We start from the raw sequence: 23,860 nt of genomic DNA on the forward strand, positions 1-23,860 counted from the left end.
TCACCCTAAATTTTTCATTGGTGCCTTTCCAACGATAGTCTTGATCTGTACTTCAACCATTGATTACTAGTGCATTATGCCAGATTTCTCGGACAGATGGACGAAGTCCATGATTTCAGGGGGTAACCCCTCAATCTTTCCTGGCATGATGTCCCTCCCTGCGATATCCTCTGCGGATGGTAAGCACTCAATCGTCTGTTTGTCACATCAACTTCGAATTTATTTTCTTCAGACAAGACAGTGCATCAGAACAGTCGATGTGGATTTTTCACAGGCATTGGCAGTGCATTTAGACCCGGAGAGTGAAAATCAGATTGTTGTGTTCACGGCAAATGAGATATTCTACGTGAACTGGAGGGAGAAAGTCGACACCCCTGTTGTTGCAAGACAAAGTATTTCACCACCTTTCGAGGGGCTACAAAGCGTTTTTAAGGTCACTACATTGAAGTACTTTGCTGCTGCCAAAGACGACTCCCAGCTCCTGATTTACGCTCTTGATAGAGAAACTGCCGCTGCATCGAAATCGTTTGAGGTGGAGTCTGTCCGTAATTACGCTACCTCGGCCGACGGCCATAAACTTGCTGTGGTACTTGAAAGCGGAGATGTCTGTCTTTACGATATTTCTGCTGTGTGGCTGAGCTGGCTGTTTCATCGGACTTCAAGACCTTGTCTGAGTCCATTGAAGCCACAAAAGAAATGTTTAGTGGGCAAAATAAGTCTGTCACCTGCATTACAGTTTCTGAATCTGGAATTATAGCCATAGGCAACTCAGCAGGTGTCATCAAGTTGATATATGGTGGATCTTCGACTGGCAAACCTCACAGAAATCTCCGTTGGCATATTGATCCTGTGAGAAGCCTTTCATTCTCGGCAGACGAAGTATACTTGGTATCTGGAGGCAACGAGAAAGTTTTGGTGTTCTGGCACTTGGACCTGGACCGTACGCAATTCCTCCCGAGATTGTCTGGTCCCATAGATTGTATATCTGTGGACAAGAACCGTCCCGATCACTACACGGTTGCCTTGTGTATCACTGAAGGCCCCCAGCCTGCTCATGAAATCTTGACTATCCTGGCGGTGGATTTGATCTCGCGGTTATCCGTAAGTCCAGTGTGCCCAAATTTCGCAACACCTGTGCGCCGTGCTGTGGATGTTGCTCGCAAGAATTACCAATCTCAAAATGACGATCTCTCAAGCGTGCGGCACGATGTGACCGCTCCTTTGGCAGTGCACCCAACCTCCAAACATCTTTACTTTGCTCGAGGCTCAGCCATTCAAGCGTATGACATGATACGCGGAGAGCAGGCATTTGTTCAACATGCTGTGATGCAGATCTCTACCGGTAGAGTGAGAAGCGAGCGGAAAGTGGAGGATCCATCTGTGTCTGCCCTTGCATTCAGTGCTGATGGGCAGTGGATGGTAACCTTTGACTCGATGCCCACCCTGGACTTTGACAATTTGATGCTGAAAAAAGATGTCTCTTTCGCTCTCAAATTCTGGCAGTTGAATGAGTCATCGTGGCTGCTTGCGCTGAAGATTGTTGATCCTCATGGCGCAGGCATAGAGGTCGGAGCCATTGTCACGCCAGGTGGGCATACCTTCACGACTGTAGACAAGAAGGGTGGAATTCGCGTGTGGAAACCTCGGGCTAACCATGTTGGCGGACTGTCATCAACTACTGCCACAGCAGGGGCACCAAACACGGTAACCCAAACAGTTTGGACGCTCCGTAGGGCCAACCCGCCAACAGCCACAGTGGCCCCTGTCGCGGCATGTTATTCTCCTGACCGTTCCCTCTTAGCAGTGTCTCATGGGTCTACGGTGAGGATTCATGAGCCAGAGCTGCTACACGCTACCGAATTTTCTCTTCCAGCTATGGAGTCTTTCATAGAGTCCCTTTCGATTGTGGGTACCTATTTGATAATTGTGTCTCAAAGAAAGATGATGCTGTTCGATTTGGTCTCCTCCTGCGAAACCGACTTGTTTGCTCAAATGTGCGCTCCCGGAGCAAGAAATTTAGTTGCAGTTGATTCGGCCAAGCAGCTTGTTGCTGTTGCGGTCAATCAATACTATACCGAACCTGAGGTTTCGCTCCGGGGGAAAGTTCTAATTTTCCGTCCGGATTCGATCGCACCGGTGTTCGCGACGGAACATTCCCTGGCAATCGCATCTTTGGTTTGTACTCCTTCTGGCTTCTTGTTTGTTGACACCGATAGCAGAATAGGTCTTGTCGCTCCTGAGGTCAGGCATGCTTTGAGCGGAGCAGCCCATGATGATTTGTCTGCCCAAATGAGCAAGATGTTAGTGAACGCACAGGCAACAGCCAATATTTTGTTTGCACGCTCTGCTGAAGAGTCTACACGCCCTATTGCCAACGACGACAGCGATAAATGGACAGCCTACAAGGCTGTGGATGTGGCTGTCTTGCAGCCTATATTTTCTAACATCGAAGGAGTCAGTTTAGATTCGTTGTTTGAAAGAGTTGTGCGGGCGGTTCAATGAGAAATTTCAGCCATCAATTCGCCTACAAAGGCTCATATAGAACCCGCATTAAATGTACATTATTTCATGATATTGCCTTCAAAACTTGCTACCACCACTTTCCCGATGTTTGAGATTCTTCTTTGTGACCACGAATGGCAAGGACCCCTTCGATTTTGCTCAAAGCTGTTTCAAGTAAATCTTTTCTTTCTTGAAGCTCTATATGTTTTCTCACTTTAGGGTCTTCTTTGGCAAAACTTTCCAACTGATCCCTGCTCATATTATTGAAAAACTCGTCGTCGAGTTTCCGAGGGAAATTATAATAGAAGTCACTAAGAAGTTCAACATTCAAGAACAAAATTGCAGTCGAAGTGAGTTTCGTTGAAACAGCATCAAGAAAAATCTCGGGACATTGGTACTTGTTATCCTTACTTTTGCATTTCTTTGAGTTTTTCACAAATTGATAACGCATCTTGAGAAGCTTCATACGTTCCTGAAGAAATAGAGCGTACTGGCCTGTTTCTATAAGACCTTTCGAGAATCCCAATGCCTCTCTGGAATCCACTAGTTCGTCGGATTTTTTGAAAGACTTGAGTTTTTCCAAGTATCTCATAACTTGCAGCAATTTTCTCCCGCCAATTTGCTTTTTTAATGACGATTGGACATGGTCACATTGCCTCATTTCTTCACGGAGTAGCTCGACAGCATTGTCTTTGCTGCTTGCCCATTCCCTGTCTTCTATTTCCACCTCATATTTATAAGGTTTGATGCAATTTTCAACTTGATCTGCAGTAAAGTAAAATTTCGCTTTGAGGACTGCTTTCGCGGAATCTTCAACTGCTTGTCGGGCCATGGGATGATTTGCGAGTTGCGTATTCTCCACCAAATTGTTGATTTCTGTCACCATAGCATCAGAAACCAAAGAGGTAGACAAGCGCCCAACACCAAGCTTTGTTAAGGAGTTTGAAGCTAGATCTAACTTTTTGTGCCAATAGCTATCATCCTCCACAGAAGAGAGCTGGCTCAACTCCCTCAAATTCGGATCATTAGAAGCGTATTGAGATTCTTTTGACGAAAATCCAGAAAACTTGTTCCAATACCGCTCTGCTAAAATATCAAGAACCTTTTGGTCGAGTTCATTTTTCAATAGAGATTTGAGCTCACCTCTCGAAAAGTTTTGACTCAATTCCTTGATTCCCAATTTCAACATATCAATGTTGTTTGCCAAATACATTTGAGGTGTGAGGGGCCGATCGTTGAATTCAACTTTGAACTTGTAAGCAGTCTCTTCGAGCTCGCGTTGGATTGCAAGGTGAGTTGGACGAAGAGAAGCAGACATGGATTTCTCCAAAACTTTCATGAGCTTCTTCTTCAAATTTCTTGACCCAGTCACAGTGCCAGTAAAATCTTCCCGCCTCTCTTTGAAAAAATTAAATTCGAAATTTTGTTGAGCCACATAAGCCTGAAACCCGGTTATCTGTTTCCTACTGAACAAGCTGGTAGATGAAGCTTTTGCGGAGCTGGGAGCCCTTGTAATAACTCCGACGTAGCCCATCTTTAGTGGGTATTTTCGATTGAGCAAAATCCCGCGTGCTTTTTCAGGATCGACCAAGTCAATTTTGGTAATCACTCCCAAAGTTCTTTCACCCCTGGGATCTGCTAACTTTGCAGCTCGCAAAGCTGAAGAATTTGCCAAGTCGACATCGGCCGCAGATATAGCTAGAATGATGTTCGGGGCTTCGAGATAACGATTGCAAAGACCTCGAATCTTTTGTTTGAGTTCAGTAGGCTGATCTGACGCCTCAATTTGAATGTAGCCTGGAAGGTCGACCAATGTTAGGTCAGGAACCTTAGGAGAGCGGATTGTGATTTGGATGGGGTCGTTCGATACACATTCACTGGCTGGAACAGCCATATTCAAGTCAAATAGTGTTCTTTGCACTTGCTCGAAGTCTGTGACATTAAAAATTTTCAAGGCAGGAAACTCTGCAGTCTCACATGCGGACTCAGGAGAGTTCACGAGGGTCAATTCAATAGGGCGCCTCGTAACCATATTGTTACCTTTGGGTAGGAACTCGTGGCCTACTATGGACTCAAGCACAGAAGACTTCCCGCTTGATTGTGAACCAACCACAACGATGGATGGTAGCTTCATGGTTTCGCTGTCGCTATCAACTCGCGTCAAAATATTCCGAATCTCTATCATTTGCCTGGTCAAATTTAGCATGTCATCGGCTGTCTCATCATTGCTCAAGTCAAGAGAATCTTCTTCAGATTGGTCTATTAGAGTTTCTTCGTCTTCTTCGTCAAACTCATCCTCATCTTCCACGGCAGTGTCATTCTCTTCCGTACTAAGACCCATTGCGGCGGCTGTTGCCCCTACGGCAGCTGTATCATTGCCAGTTCCGTTTCCTCCGCCACTGCTGGAGCTGCTACTACTTCCACCATCACCTGTGGTACTAGACCCTTTCAAGAATTGCCCGGTCTGATCAAAGATGTCGGCAGTGTAGTCTTTCAATGAGGTAATTTTGTCGCTGGTGTAACTAGAAGCTTGTTCCACTTTATAGGCAACATATGTACCACCAGCCGCAATACTACCTCCGATATATCCAGGAATCTTTGCTGATCTAGCTAAGATTTTGATGAATCCAATGTTTCTATGCGCCACTAGGAGGTTGACCTTCGAGCCCCTTGTAATTGAAGAGAGCCCGGGCCGAATACTAAGTAGGGAGAGGTTCCTTGAGGTTCCAACCATGAATTTAAGCCGAAACTTTGCTCCTAAAATGGAACCGGAAGACATCATTGATGAAATAAAAAGGAAAAAATGTTCCCAGTAAGATGTATAGATCACAGGTCTTATGCGGATCCCTAGGTACATGAATCACGTGAGATCAGATGTTCAGAGCAAAAAAAGGTCCTTGCCCCCTGCCAGAATTGAACTAGCGACCTTTGCATTACAAGTGCAACGCTCTACCACTAAGCTAAGGAGGCGAATTGTGATTAGCGTGTGATGTGACTTTTTAATAAAGCTTTTTCATCAGCTTAAACTTTGTTTTTGAGGGGATATATAAGCGAAATCAAATGATTTCTATTCCTCAGAATGATATCTTCCCGAACTGGGCTCAAAACAAAAACTAGGGTATACATATGCGTCCTGTAGCTGGCTCCTTAAGTCCGCTGCAACCATCTGAGTTGAAGCGACTACTACAGGAGACTTATCCTAGGAGTCAATGACGTAATATCCTATACTTAAGCAGATGCGGGCCAAACCGACCGCCCAGGCCGTGACTAACGGAAGGAGGCCGGCCAAGTTTCGACACTTGGTACGTATCTGAGAGCTGTTTTAAGGTTTTTATACATATTGCTCCTTTAATCAGATTAATATATCAAAAAGAAACGAAACAATTGTGGAAACACTTATTGAAAGCATTTAATAAAGTAGAACGATTGAAGCGGTCTGATTCATCATCATTTCATTTCTTCAACTGTTGATCATACGTCCCCCGTCAAGCTTTCTCCCGAGATGAATTCATATACAATGCTACTTTTGCTTACTAAAGTTTTCCAACAATGGAGACGCCACCGACGCTCTCCTAGCCATCTCTATAACAATTGAAAAACATCCAAACACTGCTGGTGAGAGCTCAACTCTGCCTTACCTATGAATGCAGATGAAATTTTACTTCCGGTCCACAGCTCGTTGAAAAGCCCAAATTTTTATAGGCCCTTTACCACATGAGCCTACCAAGAAGTAAATACCCATATATAAGAGGGATCTACCAAATAATTAGTAGGCTTTTTTTATCCTAGCTGGTCTCGGAACATTCAATGCGTAACCAGATTTTTCTCCAGAGTGAATGTCCAGGCCAAGTATAGAGGAAGAGAATGAGCCGTAGTTCAACTTCAAATAAGTACTTGGGAGCTATATAAAGCTATTTCTAATATTCTTCTTTGTTACTTTAATCGGATGAATCCAACAAAACAAAATCACATGGACCAACAAAAGACAAACTCTACGATATCCATTGAGCATAAAAATATGAGTGGCAGGGGCTTCAGCTTGCCAATCACATGAAGCTCAATAAGATGTTAGCTTCAGTCAAAACCTTTCGAAAAAATTTCGAATTGATCCGGGATCACAATTTGAATGTATGTGCTCGAAGAGGCGACCAGGAATTTGAAGTAAGCTTCCCAAATATGAGTCATACGCCATCAAACTATATGGAAAGTACTTGTGTAAGCTATACATACCAACAATGTCTCAAAGAAATCCCACAACCTCATTCTTGAATGTGAGGTTTCTTAATCTTGCCGACGCAAAATTCATAGTGCAAAGGAGCTCACAGAAATATTTGGTCAATGAAGATGTCATTCACAGTTTCTTCCTCGGGCATTCAAGCAAAAAGGAAGGTTTATGCATTATGATTCATAGAAGCGTAAATCATATCTTCAGCCCTTCTACTATATGACATGTGGTCACGAGCTCCGCTTCAAACAAGTGATTTACGTCACTATATGCACCACTCTTCGACGAAATCCCCAGGTTGGGAAATTCTAAGACCGAGCCTTGTCCTGGGAGATTCATAGAAGGTTACATATGGTTAAAGCTTGTTTTACTTTGGAACACACTCGCTAATAGTGACCCACAATATCATGCTTCTGTCGCTGAACTAGAAATGTGACTTCGCTTGAATAATAAACCCTTCAGTTAAGAAATGATCGGATGATTCATTCCCTCCCATCCCCTCTCTTTTTGGATAGGTGAGCGAATTACTTCACAATCACCTCACGTCTGACCCCTTTTGTTCGCTATCATAGCACTCTTTGAGTGAGATTGAAGAAGTCCTTTTAGAAGAGGGGAGAGCCGTCAGTGACACCTTACAAGGTTTTCTTCTCATCCCAACTGTGCGTGGAGGTACTGTCACTACTGATTTTTGTTTCTCTTGAAAGACATCTAATCCACGCTCTAAGTTCTTCCCCAGAGACATCAGAGGTCCAAAACGAGATACCATAGAGGCAACATGTGCTTTTATACGATAGCTTTCCTGAAGTGAAACCCTTAAGGTGAAATCAACGTGATGGAAGAGCAATTTTTAGGAGACATCGTATCATTTATGTGAGTTTACTCCAATCTTTTCGGGTTCATGCTCGGAAGAGATTGTCTATAAGGGAACGTTTGAAAGAGACTCAAACGAAGAGCCCAAGACAATTTTTTTAAAATTCGATTATTGTACGTCTGCCTGTCTGTAGGTTTTAAATGAGGGGAACTTGGCGAATGTATGACCAGATCAATTAATCTCTTCGGGAAAAAAAGGGTTAGACAGCATATGTGGGATTTATAAAATCCTTATTTGGAGGACTAGTTTAAATTGCAAAATTAAGTGACCACTACAGGAAGAAGACTTTTGGCGAGATCTTGTGGTGGATGTTAGGGATGTAGACCACACTCTGCTGGCGTGAGTGTCTTTTATACTAAAAAGCCAGGACGACGTATATCGACATAGAAATGTTTATCGACACCAAGAAAGCAATGTGTGCCTCAATTCTGTTTCGGAAACCCCTTTCACGTGTTTATTACTGTCGTTTCACCAATTGTAATTCAAAATGACCAAGCTTACATTACCTTAGAATCACAAATAAATAGTATTTGTGAAAACACGTGATAGTTTGCTTGGCCACTCACTGAACTTTACAATTGAAATGTACTGGTTTGCATTAGATTCGTAAACGCACAACTTAGCACAACCAAGCCTCGATATTCTGCAATATTCGGGAGTCTCTGCCTCTATTCAATAGGAGGCAAAAGGATTTCCAGCGGTTTTTGCGGGGACGTTCTGATTCGCGAACGATCAGCTGCTTACCTTATCTTCGGCCGCCAATTTAACTTTTTTTTCTTGTATGCGTGATAACCCTCAGCCCTCACACTCCTCTGTTTAGCGCATCGAAACCAGCTTGGTTGCCACCAAAGCAACGGATAAAAGAAATCACTGCGCATTACAAAAAAAAAAAAAAAACATCACCACCCATATAGCACCATGCAATATTCTAATTTTTGGTGGTTTTTTGCAAAGGTTGTAACGGGATCGCTCTCTCCACATATATCACTTGTCGGATTCTCTGCAGGTTTTACGAAACGTATATGCGAGAACGCTCGGTCTTGTTTCTTATCACACCCACTTTTTATTTCGTTTTTGCCACGGCTGCACCTCGCGTGAACTAAAGAGCTTGTCATGGATCCCGCAGCGCGAAAACCGCACGCTCAGGTCTCGTCATCTTTACTTGCACGCTTCCCTATAAAAGCCTCAACACTTTTCACAGTCAGGATCCCGACGTCCTAGCCCAACAGCTCACCATTTTTTAGAAAGTTTCTCCATATCAACAACCACGGTGATACAAAAAACGTCAACATGAAGGTGATGATTGGCATTGTCAAAAGTCTAGAGCGATCAAGATCGCAAAGAAAGAAAGCTCTCCTTCTGAAACACAAGCATAAGCTGAAGTCGCTGTCTCGGAATTGTAATCTACTATCACTTGAAACTCTGTCTGTGAGAGACTGTGGTTCCATCGACAAGATTCGAATCAAAAGCACTGCTAGCATATCTTTAGAAAACATCCCAATACCTTCCTCTCTGCCCCCAGCATACGATGAATGCATTCGAGTCCAACCGCCGACTATGACCGGGTGCTCCAGAGTAAGTGACTACGCAGAAGAGAAGATCCCGCCAACGACGGCACCTGAAGTCTGCAACGAAATCACACGTGGAAGAACATCGCAGGTGGTGTACCGATCCCAACTTAGTGGCTTAGCAAAACGAAAGTCGATCAGACGGCCATCTCCACCTCGCAATGGAACAAAATTGCCTCTGGAGTTTGGTACTGTCGATGGACCCGTAGCTTTGAGGGTTCAATGTTGTGTACAGTCGTGGTGGAAAAGTCTCGCTATAGTTCAAATGATTGGGTTGCTTGTCGTCTTGATGTCATGTTTTCTTTTAGTATTGGGATATTAAGTGACTTACAGCGGGCTGTGAGTCTCACATAATATGGCCCTGGAATTTTTGATTCAGTTCGTTTTTGGCTTCAGGTTTGTCACCCAGATCGTGTTTTCATTCATATTTTTTTATAAATTCAAATTATATTATAATGCATGGTTAATTAGAGTGGCTTTCTCAAGATACGAATTCCGTCATTGTATCAGCTGATCGCCAAATGTTGCATATGACGTGGTTCGCAACATTCTGCTGTCCCCACAATTACACTGAAGTTGTATCAATTTGGAGCGATTGATACTACAAACTATTAAACTGGCTATGATCCAATTTGAAAACCTGGTAGCACTACTATCATCTACAAAGTGGGACTTTGAAGAGCGAGGATTATGACCATAGTTTGACTATCTCCAAACTTATCAACGCGCAGTGAATTTGTTGTCAATCCGGAACCGGAACCGGGTCATCGTGCGAACCATGGAGAGCTTTCATGTGGTTCCACTTTTTCTGTACCCTGGGATAAAGATTGCAGGCTGACCGCTTGCGGAAATCCCATCTCCAAAATCCCCAATGGACATTTCCAAATCCGAACTCCCCAATTTCTGGGCCCACTTCTTAAGATTTCATTTTTTTGTACTTTTTCTTGAAAGCTGGGGTAAGTTGTGGTGACGCGTGCCAAAACGCGAGTAGCCAAGACTCGCCACTCAAAGTTTCTCATTTAAAAATTTTCTCATTAAAATATAATATACATCCAGAAATAAAAATCCCCCAAATGTCCAAAAAAATACTCTCGAGTAAACTTTGGACTCCCTAGAATTAAATGAATGAAGCAGGCCTCTCAAAAGACATCTTCAATAGAGCAAATCGCACTGTGCCTCTCGTGGTGATGACGCATAGGTGAAGAATGATCGCCTCCGTCCTTCACTGAAATATCTGCACCTAGAAGGGATTCTGTTGATCTATTTGCATGTGCTGACGAAAGGATGTAGCTTGGCATTTCGATATCATCATCGGAGTCGGAATCGGAAGAAGACACCAGATGTGTAAGCTCAGGTAACGCATCTTCATGTTCCTCGTATATCACCAGTAGCTGGCTGTCGTCGGAAAGGTCAATTGTAGGCATTATGTTTTTGTGGGCGTAGGAAAGAGAGGTCATGTTCTCAATTTCTTCGTCTCCTTCATCTGAATCCGACGAAAAATAGTAGTCATCGTCATCATTGCCGGAAGCATACTCAACGTTGTCGGCCTCAGATTCTGAATCCGAGTCAAAGTCTGAGTCTGAGTCTGAGTCCACCTCGTACTCTGTAACGTTGGGTCCGTTGGTTTGCTCGATTGCAGAGTGCTTTTTGTAATTGTGGAACTGTGGCGTGGAAAAAGAGACGCTCTTTTTGTTTCTCATCTGTTCGGTCTTGGAAGAAATATGATCCATTATGTTATCAAGCATATTTGCTTGAAGAACTAACTGTCTTAGTGAACTTGTGGGGCTCGAAGCTTGCTTCGTTAGCTTCGATCTCACTTTAGAGGCTAGAACATAGGAAGAGGCAAACGACATGTCATCAGTTTCGCTCATTTTCAAGGTATGATTTTATTTGGGGCGCAATTTATAAGCGTAGTGGCACTAATGCATAAAAAGGGACAAGAGTCTCTAAGGTCAAAGTATTTATGAATTGAAATTCCAAACTCAAGGGGCCGCTTGCGCGCGAGAGTTACTTATAAATATTGACAATGCGCCCACAGATTAGTCAGAGAGAGCTTCGGCTCGGATGACAAATAATGGCTTCGTTGCTAGAATTAGGCGCGGTGCATATGTCGGAGATGGGGGTAGAGCGATGCGCATTGACTTGCATCTTCATTTTCTCGGTCGGAAGAGGTCTCAGATAGCCGGGGACATATTTTGAAAGCCGAGCAATTTACTGCACATTTAAGGTATAGACTTTGAAGTAGCAAAATACCAAGGAGGCCGCCAAGTTTGGAGGAGAGCTGAGACGAATAACCATTGAACTACTTTGAATGAAGATGCCTTCTAAGTCGGCTCTCAGTTGCTCGGAATTAAATCAAAAGAGGTAATTTCCGGTTTGTTAGTTGCGCGGCTAGAATCAATCTGCGAAACTACCGATAACCTGGTGAAGCTAGGACCTTTCCATTTGAAGAATTACATCGGCAAGTTTTGTCAGGCAATTCCAGGTGTTCTTCAATCACACAGGAAAATCAGAAGGGCTGTTTTCTTCAAAATAAAAATAAAAAAAGAGAACGATTGTCAACTGGAGAAATACATTTGAGCAAGGTAAATGTTATAGTATCAGCCAGTAATCATCAAAATTCGTGGCTTGATACATTGGGCTAATAGGGTGTTGAACAGATTTGTACGCAATTGGTTGCTCTCATGGAGTCAAATCAGCGCTACAGTAATTTTGCACAATCTGGCCATATTCTTGCAGCACATCTTCGTGCAGTTGCTACCAGTAGCATATTTTGCAAAGACACATATGTCAAGTTTTCCGGTAGGTCTGCGCTATTAACCATGTATTTTTCGAAAGGTTGCTTCCGCGGAGAGCGCTTTTTTGGATGGTGTTGCCGGATTTGTTCCGGATTTCTCAAACTGCCGCCCGAGAGATTCCGCAAGAATCTGGCCCGCGAAAAAATGAAGGCAGGCCTGGATCCACAATGATGTCATCTTCTAATTTCTCCATGGGGTGCAACACCTATTTTCCGATGAGCCCAGAAATAATCGTGACGTAATCACCATTGAAAATGCTAATGTCCAAATTCTGTCAAGAAAAAATATCTTCGGGCTTTGACTTTTCAACTGACTTCACCATAGATCGGATTCTGGGTGGCACTCCTACGAAATAATTACTCGGAAAACCAATCATCAACGTTGAATTGTTCGTCGAAATTCTGACCGGGATTTCTTCGGTTAAGTATCTGAAAGTTCTGATTTGATTTTCCGCTCTACTCTTTGACAGTTGAAAAGTGAGAGTGTTAGTTCGCAATCATTGAAGTTGAATACCTCACAAACATAATACGTAGACTTTCTCGCCATTCCATTTGGGGGCACAGTGTTCTCAAATGAAACGAAACAGCCCATTGCTCAAGGATATGGAGCAAGTACAGGCTTAGTTCAGTCTTCTTTCTTCATAAATCAAGACTGAGATAACGTTCAGTGAAACTTGAAGGTGCCATGTTGTACTAAAATCCTGGACAAGGCTTTTGGGTCTCGTAGTATGAGTGAAAACTCATTGAGCCTTGAATTACGGAAGTATCTTCTACAATAGATATCGATGAGTATGCTGTATTGTGAACTAATATACACGATGTTTAGTCGAACAAGCCGAAACCCATGTCGTCGTCAGACTCCTCAGCAGCCTCCTCAACCTTCTCCTCAGCGGCAGCCTCGGTGGCACCACCAGCAGCAGCGGCAGCAGAGCCAGAAGAGGCAGCAGGAGCAGAAGCGGCGAAAGAGAACAACAACTCCTTCAAGTCCTTACCCTCCAAAGCTTTGGCAAAAACATCAGCCCAGACGTTGTCAACGGAGGCACCAGCGGCCTTGGTGACAGACAACAAGTTGTCGGAGGAGATTTCAACCCCAGCGTCGGCAAGGATCAAAGCGGCGTAAGAGACAGAAGCTTCAGCAGACATTATTTAATGATGAGTGGTAGGCTAACACCGGCGAAACACTTTGAGAATCTACTTCAGAAAGAATTTTTTCGGTCACGTGACTTTAGAGAAAGACAGTCACAATTCGAAGCGCGAGTTATAATGTACATGAATATCACAAGTTGGTGCACGGGTGCATTTGTCTCAGGACTGGATCACCGGCCTTGTTGAAATGGACTTCATAGCTACATAACCTGCTAAAAGCATCTGAGAATGTCCCTCATCTCCTAAAATTTTATAGATTAAGGAGTCTGGTTTGACAACGAAAGATGGAATAACACAAAAAGAATCAAACGTATTCTGTCAGGTCACAAACTAAAGTTATTTGAGAATTCCAAGATAGTGAGTGCGCAGCGTGAACCAACCAGTGGCCTTTCCTGCATTGCGCTGATGGTTCATCTTACTTACTAGACTTGCACAGCCATGTTTCGTCTCCAAAACTCGATTTTTCGCCTGCCTAGAAGCTCGGTGTTAAAAGCCTTTAAACTGCCTTCAAGCGCTTTCTGGAGCGGGTTCTCGTCTAACAAATTTTCCCCCATTGCCTTTCCTCGTGCTGTACGCCCCTCCTCCACTTGGGCACGCTATAATCGCCACTATGGCCGCAACAAAATTAACTGGGGCTCCCTAGGAAAGCCTGCCTTGTTTACTGCAATATTTTGCATCTTCACTACTGTCTCCACGCCGTATGTGATGCAACTACCTGTTTTATCCTACTTCAAGTCACATCCTAAGGCAATAGTTCACGCCATTATTGGTTTAAATGTGGCTGGATTTTTAGCCTGGAGAAGTCCTCTCACGTCAAGATACATGTCACGTTTCGGTCTTCTAATGAAAGATAATATCAGAACTCAATGGGCTTTGTTGGGCTCAGCGTTCTCCCATCAAGACCCATTCCATCTATTGTTCAACATGCTCATGCTCTATTCCTTCGGAACTTCCTTTGCCATGTCCATTGGATCGTCTAATTTTCTAACCATGTACCTCAATTCGGCTGTCATATCCTCTTTTATTTCAATAGCCATTCCAACAATAATGAGAACTTCCTTGTCAGTGGCTTCTTTGGGAGCTTCGGGGGCGCTTTTCGGGGTCTTTGGAGCTTTTTCTTACCTTGCTCCTAAAGCGCCTGTCGCCTTGTTCTTTCTCCCAGTCCCGGGAGGTGCCTGGTTTTTATTCTTGGGATCCCTTGCTATCAATGCTGTGGGGATTGCATTCAAATGGGGGCGTTATGACTATGCGGCTCACCTTGGTGGAGGTTTAGCAGGAGCTGCTTACGGTTGGTATTTATCAAAGCTTCGCGAATCTAGAATCAGATCACGGACCACTCGTTTATTTTGATCGCCAGAATGTACACAATTATTGACTAGTTTCTAGTGAGTAGATTTCCTCCCTTCGTTTTCTCATTCTATTTCCTTGGATATGATTGATCAAACAATCTTGCCCAATGTTTCGTGGTGAAAGAGTTTTGACAACCTACGCTCATTATCGCTGATTCTGAATAAAAGGAATTGCATCACAATCCTGATAACCCATATTTTCGCCTATTCATGAAACTTGCACTCACTTGCCAAAGAATGGATTCCATTGGCTTTGATGATCTGGCTGTCTCCTCATGCGAACGAAACAGATTTCTTTGACTTTTGTTCGGATGAACCGCCTTCGTCTTCAGACTTTTTAGCATCGCGGGCATTTTTTCTTCTCGCAGCCCTCGCAACATTGGCTTTATTTTTGATATCAGCCTTCTTGTTCTCTAATTTGTCCACCTTTGCTTGCTCTTTTCTTTCTAAGTCTTGACGTTTTAACTCGCGGATTTCTTCTAATCGTCTGGATTTTTCTAATTTCGATTCGTTCACCTGATCGTATTTATCATTGATGCTTTTGACAAGAAGATTGAGTTTTAAGCTGTCATGATCATCCACGAATTTTTTACCTTTCTTCCCTTTCTTCGCTTTGATCCCGGGAACAACTGCTTTGTTTAGCGTAGGTATTTCAAGCTGATCTTCTCTGTATTCCTTTCCATTCTTGGCCCCGTACAACCGAATTTTAGCTTGCTGTTTCTTTACCGCTTGCTTGGAAGGCTTCTTCACTCTGGACTTTTCCGTGAGTTTAGGTTGATTTTGCAAAAGATTCCTGGCCTCTGAGTCCGTAGTCACCTCACTCAGAATTGAGCGGGCTTCATTTTTTCTTGCTCTTTTCTTGGCTGTTTGTGAAGGCCCTGCTGCCATTGTATCTTCTTGTCGTTAATAGTACAGAATAAGTAGTGTGAAGTCTTGATGTCATCTCATCTGACACGTGATATATCATGTGACCTGCGGGTCTCCTGTCGGTAATTGTATCATATTGAGAGTTGATCGCCAGAATGTTCATACCATACCATGTTACTTAATAATTTCTTGTGAGAAATGCCATCGAAAGTTGACAGTGATCTCTATACTTCAAAAGTGTTAGAAACCACATTGAATCATTTTCTTTATTCTTTAATATAGAAAATTAATGCATCTTATAAATCAAACCAGATTTTTTTTTTTTGCCTTAACTTTCTCCGAAAAAAAATTAATAAACAATGCAAAAATTGATAGAGGGCTTTGTCTTCCAATATATCGGTTTAAGCACATGACGAGTGTTATTATCTGTAAAATTGGATTTCCTTTTCTATTTTTTGTTTGCTTCCCTGGGGATGTTCACAACGCAGGTACCAAGCGAAGACTACAGTTTTCCACGTGATGAGAATCTTCGATATCATTTGGCTAGAAACACATGTATAATTTTGGGAGAAACATGATAAATGTATACCCGAGATAACGGTGGACTACTGCTTATGTGTTCACCCTACAAATCAAGAAGCCGAGTTGAATCTGCGGGCTCATCACCGAGCTGCATTTGAGCTTCTTGTCTAACCGAAAAAATAATACTGAACACAGACCGTCCTGTATGCTCATAGGATACAAGCAAGTACCAAGGCTCTTCAATCCTCTTGTAGCAATTCTCTGGGATTTGCAATCAAGGATATGTTGAAACTCGGGAAAGACCGGGAAATGATACACTTGAAAAGTTACGCAACAGACTGATGGAAAACAAAGAAAAAGAAAAAAAAAATGTTGTGGATTTTCAAATGAAGAAGGGTACGTTCCAAAAAATGGTGATCGTAGATATTTCGCAAAAAACGTTAATGGTCACACTGGTATAGTCTAGCCTGCATTTGGCTGGCAAATTCTGCATTTTAATGCAGGATATCGGATATTCCCGAGCGATAAGGATACCTGTGTCTACTCCCTGGGTAAAGTTGTGGTTTGTCAGAATCCATCTGACATCAAATCTGACATGGCATCCATTGAATTTAATTGGAATGTATTTCCGAGTACCAAGACAGACGAGAAAAACATGGTAACACCATTGGGGTGTATTGTGTCTCCGTTTCATAATTCTGAGGTGCCTCTATCTACCTCAGAACCAATCGCGTGCTCTCTGTGTGGAAGCTACATAAATCCACACATTAGGGTCGATCGTGATAATCATTCATGGTGGTGTCCTATGTGTTCAAAGATCAGCTCACTTCCCAGTAGCTTTGAAATCCATGATAAGGACAGCCCGAACCTGAAAATAGCTGTCGAAATAACACCTTCATCATCCAACACTATTGACTACGTCCTACCTTCAGACATAACCTCAAGCAAATCATTGGACAATGATTTCATTCTTACTTATGTCATTGACTTGTATCAGAATATTGACTCACTAGCATTGCAAGAGATCGATTCACTCTTACTGACTGTGGCGGGTAGTATTGCCAAGCTTCCGGAAAATACTCAGATATTGCTTATTACATTCAGTGATTGTGTGCAAATTCATCAACCAGGGATCAATAAATCTGTAAGTGTTCTGCCCAAAGATATGAAAAAGGAAAATGTGCCCTGGTCTGAGGCTTTTGAAGATATTCACTTCTTTGACAATTTAATAAAAAGGCTTTGTCAGAACGGGGGCATCAACGAAAATGACAAACTTAATCTATCACATTTTAAAGCTCTACTGGCGCCGTCTGAGATGCTCGCTTCATATATTAGAGATCTTAAGCCAAGATTTACCAGAGATGTCAAGCCGAATCGGTCAACAGGGTTGGCCAGCCTTATTGCAGTATCCCTATGCACCAAGTTTGCTCGGCCAAATTCTCAAGGAAAACTAATGCTATTTCTCGGAGGCCCAGCGACTCTAAGTCCGGGAAAAATCGTCTCTAAGAAAGAGAATATACGATCGCATAACGATGTTGCGAACTTTCGGGCTCCACATTTTCTTTCCGCCTCAAAATTTTATAGAACTCTCTCCTACATGACTGTCGGATATTCACCAAAAGAGGCTTATACCTCTGTATACTCTTCAACTGGAAAACTTGTTGATTTCGCTGTTTCAGAAAATTCGCCAAAATTTTCGATTGACATTTACACCGGGTCTTTAGACCAGGTAGGTGTCTATGAAATGAAGGCAATGGTGGAGGCGGGTGGAGGAAATATATTTATGGCTGAAAATTTTGCTTCGACAGATTTGCAGAACTCCTATGACCAAAATTTGCGAGTACTACTCAATGCCAACCACATATGCAAGTTGACAGTGATACCTTCCCCCAGCCTCAAAGTAATGAAAATTTTGGCCAACTGCACTGAACTTCAATCATCATTTCAATCGGAAAAGTTCTCTTCATTGCATCATGAGAAAATTTCAGATACAATAACATCGTTTGACTCTAGTTTGAAAAAGAGGAATATCACCAACCAATGGTTCCTTGGTAGCGTTTCTTGCAATGATTCTCTTGCCCTTTTTTTCGAAATGAATACTGCATCATCGTCTTCAAAGAAACCCGAAAATTCTAGAGGAAAAGGCGAAGCGGTAATTCAGCTTCAGTTTAAATATTGGAGCATGTCCAAATGTACGATGATGTTGAGGGTTGTGACAATCAAGAGGCCAACAACTTTGTCACTTTTAACATCGAAACAAGCTACTATTTCGGCCGAGCAAACTGAAATTCTGAACTTGAGTGTTCAGGTGGCCAAGGAATTGAAATGGTTGGAAGGATTCTGTGGTAGAGTTTGGATTGTTTTACTAACTAGACTTCTCATAAGCAAGATAGACACTGCCATTGGGTTTGAGAATTTTGAAAGTATTGTGAATCAAGTGGATGATTCCATAATAAAGCTTCTTTCAAGAAACGGAGGAGTACGAAAAAAGTCCAAATCCTTTGAAAATCCCTTCACAAAGTTGACTCAAACCTCGATCTTAAGTGAAAGATTTTCTCATCTACCAGCTTTGGCATATGACTTGCGTCAAAACCTTCAGCTCATGAACATTTTTAATTGTTCTCCTGACGAGACTGCGTACCACCATCTAAATTTTCTCAGGTGTAATTCAGTTCTTTCTTGTAAGATGATCTCTCCAGCACTTTACCGAGTCACTGGAAATCAATTACTTGATGTCCCCTTGGATCGACAAAGTCTCACATATCTGCTGTTTTTTATTCTCGACTGTCTTGATCTGATTCTCATCTACAATCACTTCACTTGTGCTCAAGATGAGCTACCGCTTCACCCCTCGTTGAATGATCTGAAAGTTTTGGGAAATTCTTGCACAAGATTTCTGGAGATCCTAGAGTTGGTAAATGAATTTCTTCTCCATGAGCGCCCTTTTCACCCAAAGATAATTACATCTCAATCAGGTCACTCTCAAGCACGATATCTTTTCTCGAGAATGGCAGCATCGAGCAGCAGTGATGATTCACCACCGAACGTAGAATCAAAATGGCTAAAGTACTTTACTGACTTGATGCTGACTAGAAAAAGAATTTCTGCTACCGCTAGTTTTGATGAATATTGTGAAGAAATTTTAGAAAGAGTGCAAAATCTCTCAATATGAAACCATATTAGAACGATAATACACTTTGATGTTTTTTATTGCTCCCTTGACTATCTATATGGTCACAACACACGCTCGAATTCATCCTCTACAAACGAAAGAACGCTTTTAATCAACTGATCAAGTGCACCTATTTTGGAATGTTTCCCAACGTTATGGGTGGCACCCTCCACAATCTTGCTGTGCTTGCTCCAATACTTTGGATCACATGCCGCACGCCAGCGCACAAGTAATTGATTTTTATCAAGATCAGAGGAAGCAAATTCATCATCACCACTGTACAAAACCAATATGGGCCTCAGAACGTGCCCAAATGATTTCTTAAGATCTGTTTCGTGCAAATAGGATGAAAAGTAATCATCGTCACCCCTCTGACTCAAGAGAGAATGGAACCGATAAGCTGTGACCGGGGATCCAAATGTGTATTTCAAACACGAAGCAGGCATAAGTTCATTTGGCTTCCCGTCATCAATCAATGCCTGTGACTTTGCTATTAAAGCGATTAAATTCTGATCTTCCCCGAAAGTTTCCTTTAAACCTTCACTATCACTGACAGGAGCTTGTAATATCCCAGCATCAATATTCAGATCTGTTGGGCAATCCCCCGAAAAGCTATATTTCGACATATATTCCAAAGTATCTTGTGATCCTGTCGAGTGTCCCATTAGTATAACCTTGGAGTCTTTGCTTCCTCTGGTGGTTCTCAAATACTTTATCAATTTTGACAATTCTTTACAGTCTCGTCTTAAGCTTCCTGTTCCAAATCCGAGATAAGAGGAACTGATTAATGCTTGAACAAGAACCCATCTTTTACCGAAGCGTTGAGTGATAGCCTCGGCCAAAGGTGGCACATATGGCACGGATAAAAATCCATCACCTAAGCCCCCAATAAACACCAAGAAATTGTGTGGTATAGTGTTCTTCTCACCAAACTCGATAGCGGAGAGATTACCGGAGTAGTTATGGATAACAACAGAATGCATTCCTTCCTAGTTGTGCGTCTGCGTTCTGACTTTCTGTTGTCCGGAAAGTTGCGCGATAAGGACATCCAATATCATGCACACCCAGTAATCACTAGACGATAGTTCGACGATGAACGTTATATATGAGATATCGAAACCTAATTTTCAATGATCGAATCGTGAAATAACGACAAGGAAAATATCGCCAGCAGTTGTGAACCTACACAGAAAATACCATGGATTTTAGACTGAAGTATTATTTACTTGTGCTAAAATATTTCTTTAGGGACCAGGACCTACTAAAAGGAAGCATCCTGAATTATTTTTCCTCCGTTGGCATCCGCTACACCCCCAGTACTATGACTGAGTCCAACCTCTGGAATCATTCTTGCACTAAGACTCATCGAATGGATTGTAGTGAACATGACAATGCAATGAAGGCAGACACAGTATACAAGGAATAGTATCCTCGTAGTCCTTGTTGCTAACACTGACCTGGTAACAAATATAAACAACCTTTCAACTGGCGACAATCTTGAATTGACCCTTTCTTGCTCTTTTTGTCGAAATTGTTCAATGGGGTGTAGTTTTGATTCATAGCTGATATGGTAGGGGTTCTCAAGATTTCTCACATTTGACTTTGGGTTTAATAACTTGCGTCCATTTTCTCTTTGATAAGATGAGTCTCTGGACATGGATTTATAGTCTTTGCCTCTCAACGAGGCCACATAGCGCGTTTTCTCATACAAATCCTCATTGTCAGTTTGCAACTGTGAATTCTTTCTTCTCAAATCATTGATTGTACTTTGCTGTTTTCTTAAGTCATCCTCTAAGCTTTTGTTTTTTTCCCTGAACCGATCTCTTTGTTTTGTGATAATAGGCAAGATCGAAGCATCATCTAGATTCTGAGCACCACCTATGGATCCCTCTCTCCCGACTTGACGTGTACCATGTGTCTTCACGGACATAATACTAGCAGTGTCGTTGAAATTAACATTGTGTACATCTTGAACATTAGTCAAGTCACTTTCCAACTTTGCATTGAATGCTTGAGCATCTTCTAGTTTTGTGGACACAATATGCAAGGTTTTCTCCAAAGACTGAATTTTATTCACGAGATCTTCATGTTCAGATCTGTGTTCTGAAAGCTCCTTTGTTAAAGCCTTATTTCTTTTCAATAGAAGCGAGTCCAAGTTTTTGTCTTCATTTGCCTCCCCTTCACCAAACTCAATTTGACGCATGAGGTAAAGTTCCTGTTTATTTTCTTCATAGTCGTCCATACTTCTTAATTTTTCACTTAGAAAGTTGATTTCACGAATCCTTTGCTGCAATTCATCAGAATCTAATGACGCTTTATTTTCCTTCTCTCTCGCTAATGATTTGATGCTTTCACGGGCTTGACTCAAACTTGCAAGAAGGATAACATTTTCACTTTCCAACTCGGACAACCTTTTGCTAAGATCCCCCCTGGAAGTACTTTCCTTGGAGTCAATCTTCGAGGCTGTAAGATCTGTACGTAGAGTTTCATTTCTCTTTTCAAGTTCGAAGACACGCTTTTTCCACGTCTCAACTTCACGGGTTAAAAGATCTACTTCAACCAAGGCAGAAGCCGTGGACGGCGCAGAATGATCAGTTTGTTGGTGATGGGAATAGAGCTGCAACTCAGCAACTTCGTTTGACGTCTTCAACTCTTCAATTGTGGACTTCAACATGTTTAATTGGTTTTGATGTTGGTTCTTAACACTCGCCCAATTTGACTCTTTTTCATCAATCAAAGCTTTGAACATGTCTTCTTGCTGCTTTAACCTTGCAGCTATAAGTTCGGCGGTGCCTTGTTCGTTGCTTAGAAGTCTCTGCTTTAGTAAGTCGTAGTCGGCTCTTTTTATTAACTCATCTTTAAGTCTTAAAATTTCATTCGTGAGTTCTTCATTTTTCATGTGATCATTGATCTTTTTCAAAGAAAGTTGAAGCAATGGCTTAGGATCGGGGGCTTCTGCGATAACACGGTAAAAGCCAAAAAAATATGACTCCGCTTTCTTTTGTTTCGTCGTGAGGGTATCAATCTCATTTTGATACAGTTTGAGGAGTTGATTGAACTCTAAAAGTTTCAGCTCATCATCAAGTTTTTTAAAATCTTTGGTTTTCTGTGCTAAGTCTCGACGATTCGAGAGAGATTCTTTCTGCTCGCGTCGGAGCTCGATTCCCTGCTCATCAAGCCGTTTTTGAACATTCGACAAGTCGATTTGGGCCCACGTATGTACAGCATTTTCATACGCAGAATTCGATTTGGAGGTTTCTAGTTGGGAAGCCATTGTAGCTGCAAATCAAGGTAGGGGTGTCATCTCCTCAGATTTCTCAGGAGAGAAGGGTGTGAAGCTCCGTAGTATGATGTCACGTGTTCTTTATCAAGCGGCTCTTGCGACTACATCCTTTTAGTTTCAGAGTTTTAGAAGTGATTAAATTTATACTTCAAAGCGAAAGTCGTCTGAAATGTTTTACACTGGCTTAGATTACGCCACTTTGCCTTTTTTTTCAGTTTCGGCTTGGTGGTTGTAAGAAACATAGTTCACCTACTCAACAGAGCTTGAAAACATCATTAGTATTCCTGATGCGATGTTGCTTTCAGAAAACTATAGTCAGGTTCTGAAAATTCAAACCAGGAGACTGTTAAGCAAAGACGAATTTTTCAGTCTGTAGTGCCGCCTGGGACGAGGACCCAGTACTTTTCAGATTCAGCCTTTTCGGACTGTGAGACTTGAGCTTCGTGAAATGTGAAGGAAGTAATGATGAACATACGAACTCATACTCTGTGCTGGAAAGTCGCGGATCATGGGTTGCAAAACAGCTATAATCACATTGATTGAGAAAAGAACATACCATATCTTTACTAAACAAATGGTTATCAAAAACTAAAAGAGTGGTGACGGAAACCAGAACCAAAAGAACTTTCAGAGGAAAAAGAATTAAATTATGTACTGATGACTTACTCGTCAGCCTCCTCGGCATCCTCACCCTTACCTTGGTTCTTTCTCTTGACTCTACCAGCTCTGCCACCACCGTATGGGGAGTTTGGAGCGAAGTCAATGTGCTTTTGAGAGTCCAATCTCACCATGAAAGATGGAATGTTGACAATTTGCTTACCAACAGCAATGTGCTTTTGAGAGATCAAGACTCTAGCGTGGTGAATAGATCTAGCCAAGCCCAACTTAAAAACTTGGGTTTGCAATCTTCTCTCCAAAAAGTCCTCTGGTCTCAAGGCCAAAACGTAATCCAACTTCATCTTGTCCTCTGGCAAAACACCAACTCTAACCAATCTTCTGATCAAAGCGTTACCCTCGAACAATCTCTTCTCGTCCTTGTCATCTCTGGTCAACAACTCACGAGCAGCTCTTCTAATCTTGGACAATTGGAAGTTGATTCTGTAGATTTCTCTCTTGTTCTTCAAACCGAATTCACCGGCCAACTTCAACTCAGCGTCCAAACGAGCAGACTCGTATGGTTGCTTTGGGACAGAGTAAGTCTTGGAGTAGGTTCTTGGAGCACCTATTATTTGTTAGTATATGTTAAGCCGAAAGCATTACGAAATCTTCATCCAATCAAAATGAGCCTGAAACAGATTACAGCCACAGCAAAATTTGAAGTGCGGCATAGCTTTGATTCGAAAGTTTCTGCCTACTATAATTTAGCTAGTTGTAACTGAAGTGTCGGGATTCAGTCACGGCCTTAGGGGCAGTTGAGGTATCATCTTTGGGTGAAGTCCATGCAATGCATCGTAGACAAGATAAGTCTATGTTTTCTGTTGAGGGCCCGAATCCTCATAGACAACCAGTATCTATTGTAGAAACATACGAGGCATATTGACTAAAAGAAATGTGTTGT

General features: G+C 42.3%; 11 protein-coding genes and 1 non-coding gene across 12 annotated transcripts; 4 read left to right on the forward strand and 8 right to left on the reverse strand.

The window, feature by feature from the left end:
• Positions 1–33: 33 nt before the first annotated feature.
• On the forward strand, positions 34–2,502 carry NAN1 (Nan1p; the record flags this gene model as incomplete). Its single annotated transcript, XM_018858396.1, is given in 2 exon segments — positions 34–628; positions 640–2,502. 2 exon segments carry the CDS (start codon positions 77–79, stop codon positions 2,500–2,502), a joined length of 2,415 nt encoding a protein of 804 aa, XP_018711044.1. The 5' UTR covers positions 34–76.
• An 88-nt stretch (positions 2,503–2,590) lies between these two features.
• Positions 2,591–5,236, reverse strand: METBIDRAFT_43192 (dynamin-related GTPase; the record flags this gene model as incomplete). Its single annotated transcript, XM_018857626.1, has 1 exon — positions 2,591–5,236. One exon carries the CDS (start codon positions 5,234–5,236, stop codon positions 2,591–2,593), a length of 2,646 nt encoding a protein of 881 aa, XP_018711045.1.
• Positions 5,237–5,400: 164 nt separating this feature from the next.
• METBIDRAFT_t172 lies at positions 5,401–5,472 on the reverse strand. Its single transcript has one exon. It is a non-coding gene; the product is annotated as a tRNA-Thr (tRNA).
• A 3,320-nt stretch (positions 5,473–8,792) lies between these two features.
• On the forward strand, positions 8,793–9,897 carry METBIDRAFT_200378 (uncharacterized protein). Its single transcript, XM_018854926.1, has one exon. It carries the CDS (start codon positions 8,889–8,891, stop codon positions 9,486–9,488), a length of 600 nt encoding a protein of 199 aa, XP_018711046.1. The 5' UTR covers positions 8,793–8,888; the 3' UTR covers positions 9,489–9,897.
• A 408-nt stretch (positions 9,898–10,305) lies between these two features.
• Positions 10,306–11,037, reverse strand: METBIDRAFT_12510 (uncharacterized protein; the record flags this gene model as incomplete). The annotated part of the gene is made up of 1 exon (XM_018854234.1): positions 10,306–11,037. The coding sequence occupies one exon, from the start codon at positions 11,035–11,037 to the stop codon at positions 10,306–10,308; it is 732 nt and encodes a 243-aa protein (XP_018711047.1).
• Positions 11,038–12,741: 1,704 nt separating this feature from the next.
• Positions 12,742–13,106, reverse strand: METBIDRAFT_88020 (ribosomal protein P1 beta; the record flags this gene model as incomplete). Its single annotated transcript, XM_018859285.1, has 1 exon — positions 12,742–13,106. The coding sequence occupies one exon, from the start codon at positions 13,104–13,106 to the stop codon at positions 12,786–12,788; it is 321 nt and encodes a 106-aa protein (XP_018711048.1). The 3' UTR covers positions 12,742–12,785.
• Positions 13,107–13,673: 567 nt separating this feature from the next.
• On the forward strand, positions 13,674–14,441 carry METBIDRAFT_27989 (rhomboid protease; the record flags this gene model as incomplete). The annotated part of the gene is made up of 1 exon (XM_018855346.1): positions 13,674–14,441. A coding segment is annotated over one exon (768 nt), but the record flags the coding sequence as incomplete, so codon positions are not given.
• Positions 14,442–14,731: 290 nt separating this feature from the next.
• METBIDRAFT_78880 (uncharacterized protein) lies at positions 14,732–15,346 on the reverse strand (the record flags this gene model as incomplete). The annotated part of the gene is made up of 1 exon (XM_018858963.1): positions 14,732–15,346. One exon carries the CDS (start codon positions 15,344–15,346, stop codon positions 14,732–14,734), a length of 615 nt encoding a protein of 204 aa, XP_018711050.1.
• Positions 15,347–16,396: 1,050 nt separating this feature from the next.
• Positions 16,397–19,207, forward strand: METBIDRAFT_200388 (uncharacterized protein). The gene has a single exon (XM_018854927.1). It carries the CDS (start codon positions 16,443–16,445, stop codon positions 19,017–19,019), a length of 2,577 nt encoding a protein of 858 aa, XP_018711051.1. The 5' UTR covers positions 16,397–16,442; the 3' UTR covers positions 19,020–19,207.
• METBIDRAFT_43058 (uncharacterized protein) lies at positions 19,082–20,002 on the reverse strand (the record flags this gene model as incomplete). Its single annotated transcript, XM_018857614.1, has 1 exon — positions 19,082–20,002. One exon carries the CDS (start codon positions 20,000–20,002, stop codon positions 19,082–19,084), a length of 921 nt encoding a protein of 306 aa, XP_018711052.1.
• Positions 20,003–20,280: 278 nt separating this feature from the next.
• Positions 20,281–22,293, reverse strand: METBIDRAFT_43761 (uncharacterized protein; the record flags this gene model as incomplete). The annotated part of the gene is made up of 1 exon (XM_018857695.1): positions 20,281–22,293. One exon carries the CDS (start codon positions 22,291–22,293, stop codon positions 20,281–20,283), a length of 2,013 nt encoding a protein of 670 aa, XP_018711053.1.
• A 374-nt stretch (positions 22,294–22,667) lies between these two features.
• RPS9B (40S ribosomal uS4 domain-containing protein) lies at positions 22,668–23,837 on the reverse strand (the record flags this gene model as incomplete). The annotated part of the gene is made up of 4 exons (XM_018854235.1): positions 22,668–22,727; positions 22,859–22,868; positions 22,969–23,524; positions 23,831–23,837. The coding sequence occupies 4 exons, from the start codon at positions 23,835–23,837 to the stop codon at positions 22,668–22,670; spliced, it is 633 nt and encodes a 210-aa protein (XP_018711054.1).
• Between the last annotated feature and the right edge of the window lie 23 nt (positions 23,838–23,860).

This window comes from Metschnikowia bicuspidata (assembly GCF_001664035.1).
Source record: "Metschnikowia bicuspidata var. bicuspidata NRRL YB-4993 chromosome Unknown METBIscaffold_4, whole genome shotgun sequence".
In the NCBI taxonomy this organism is placed as follows: Eukaryota; Fungi; Ascomycota; class Pichiomycetes; order Serinales; family Metschnikowiaceae; genus Metschnikowia; species Metschnikowia bicuspidata.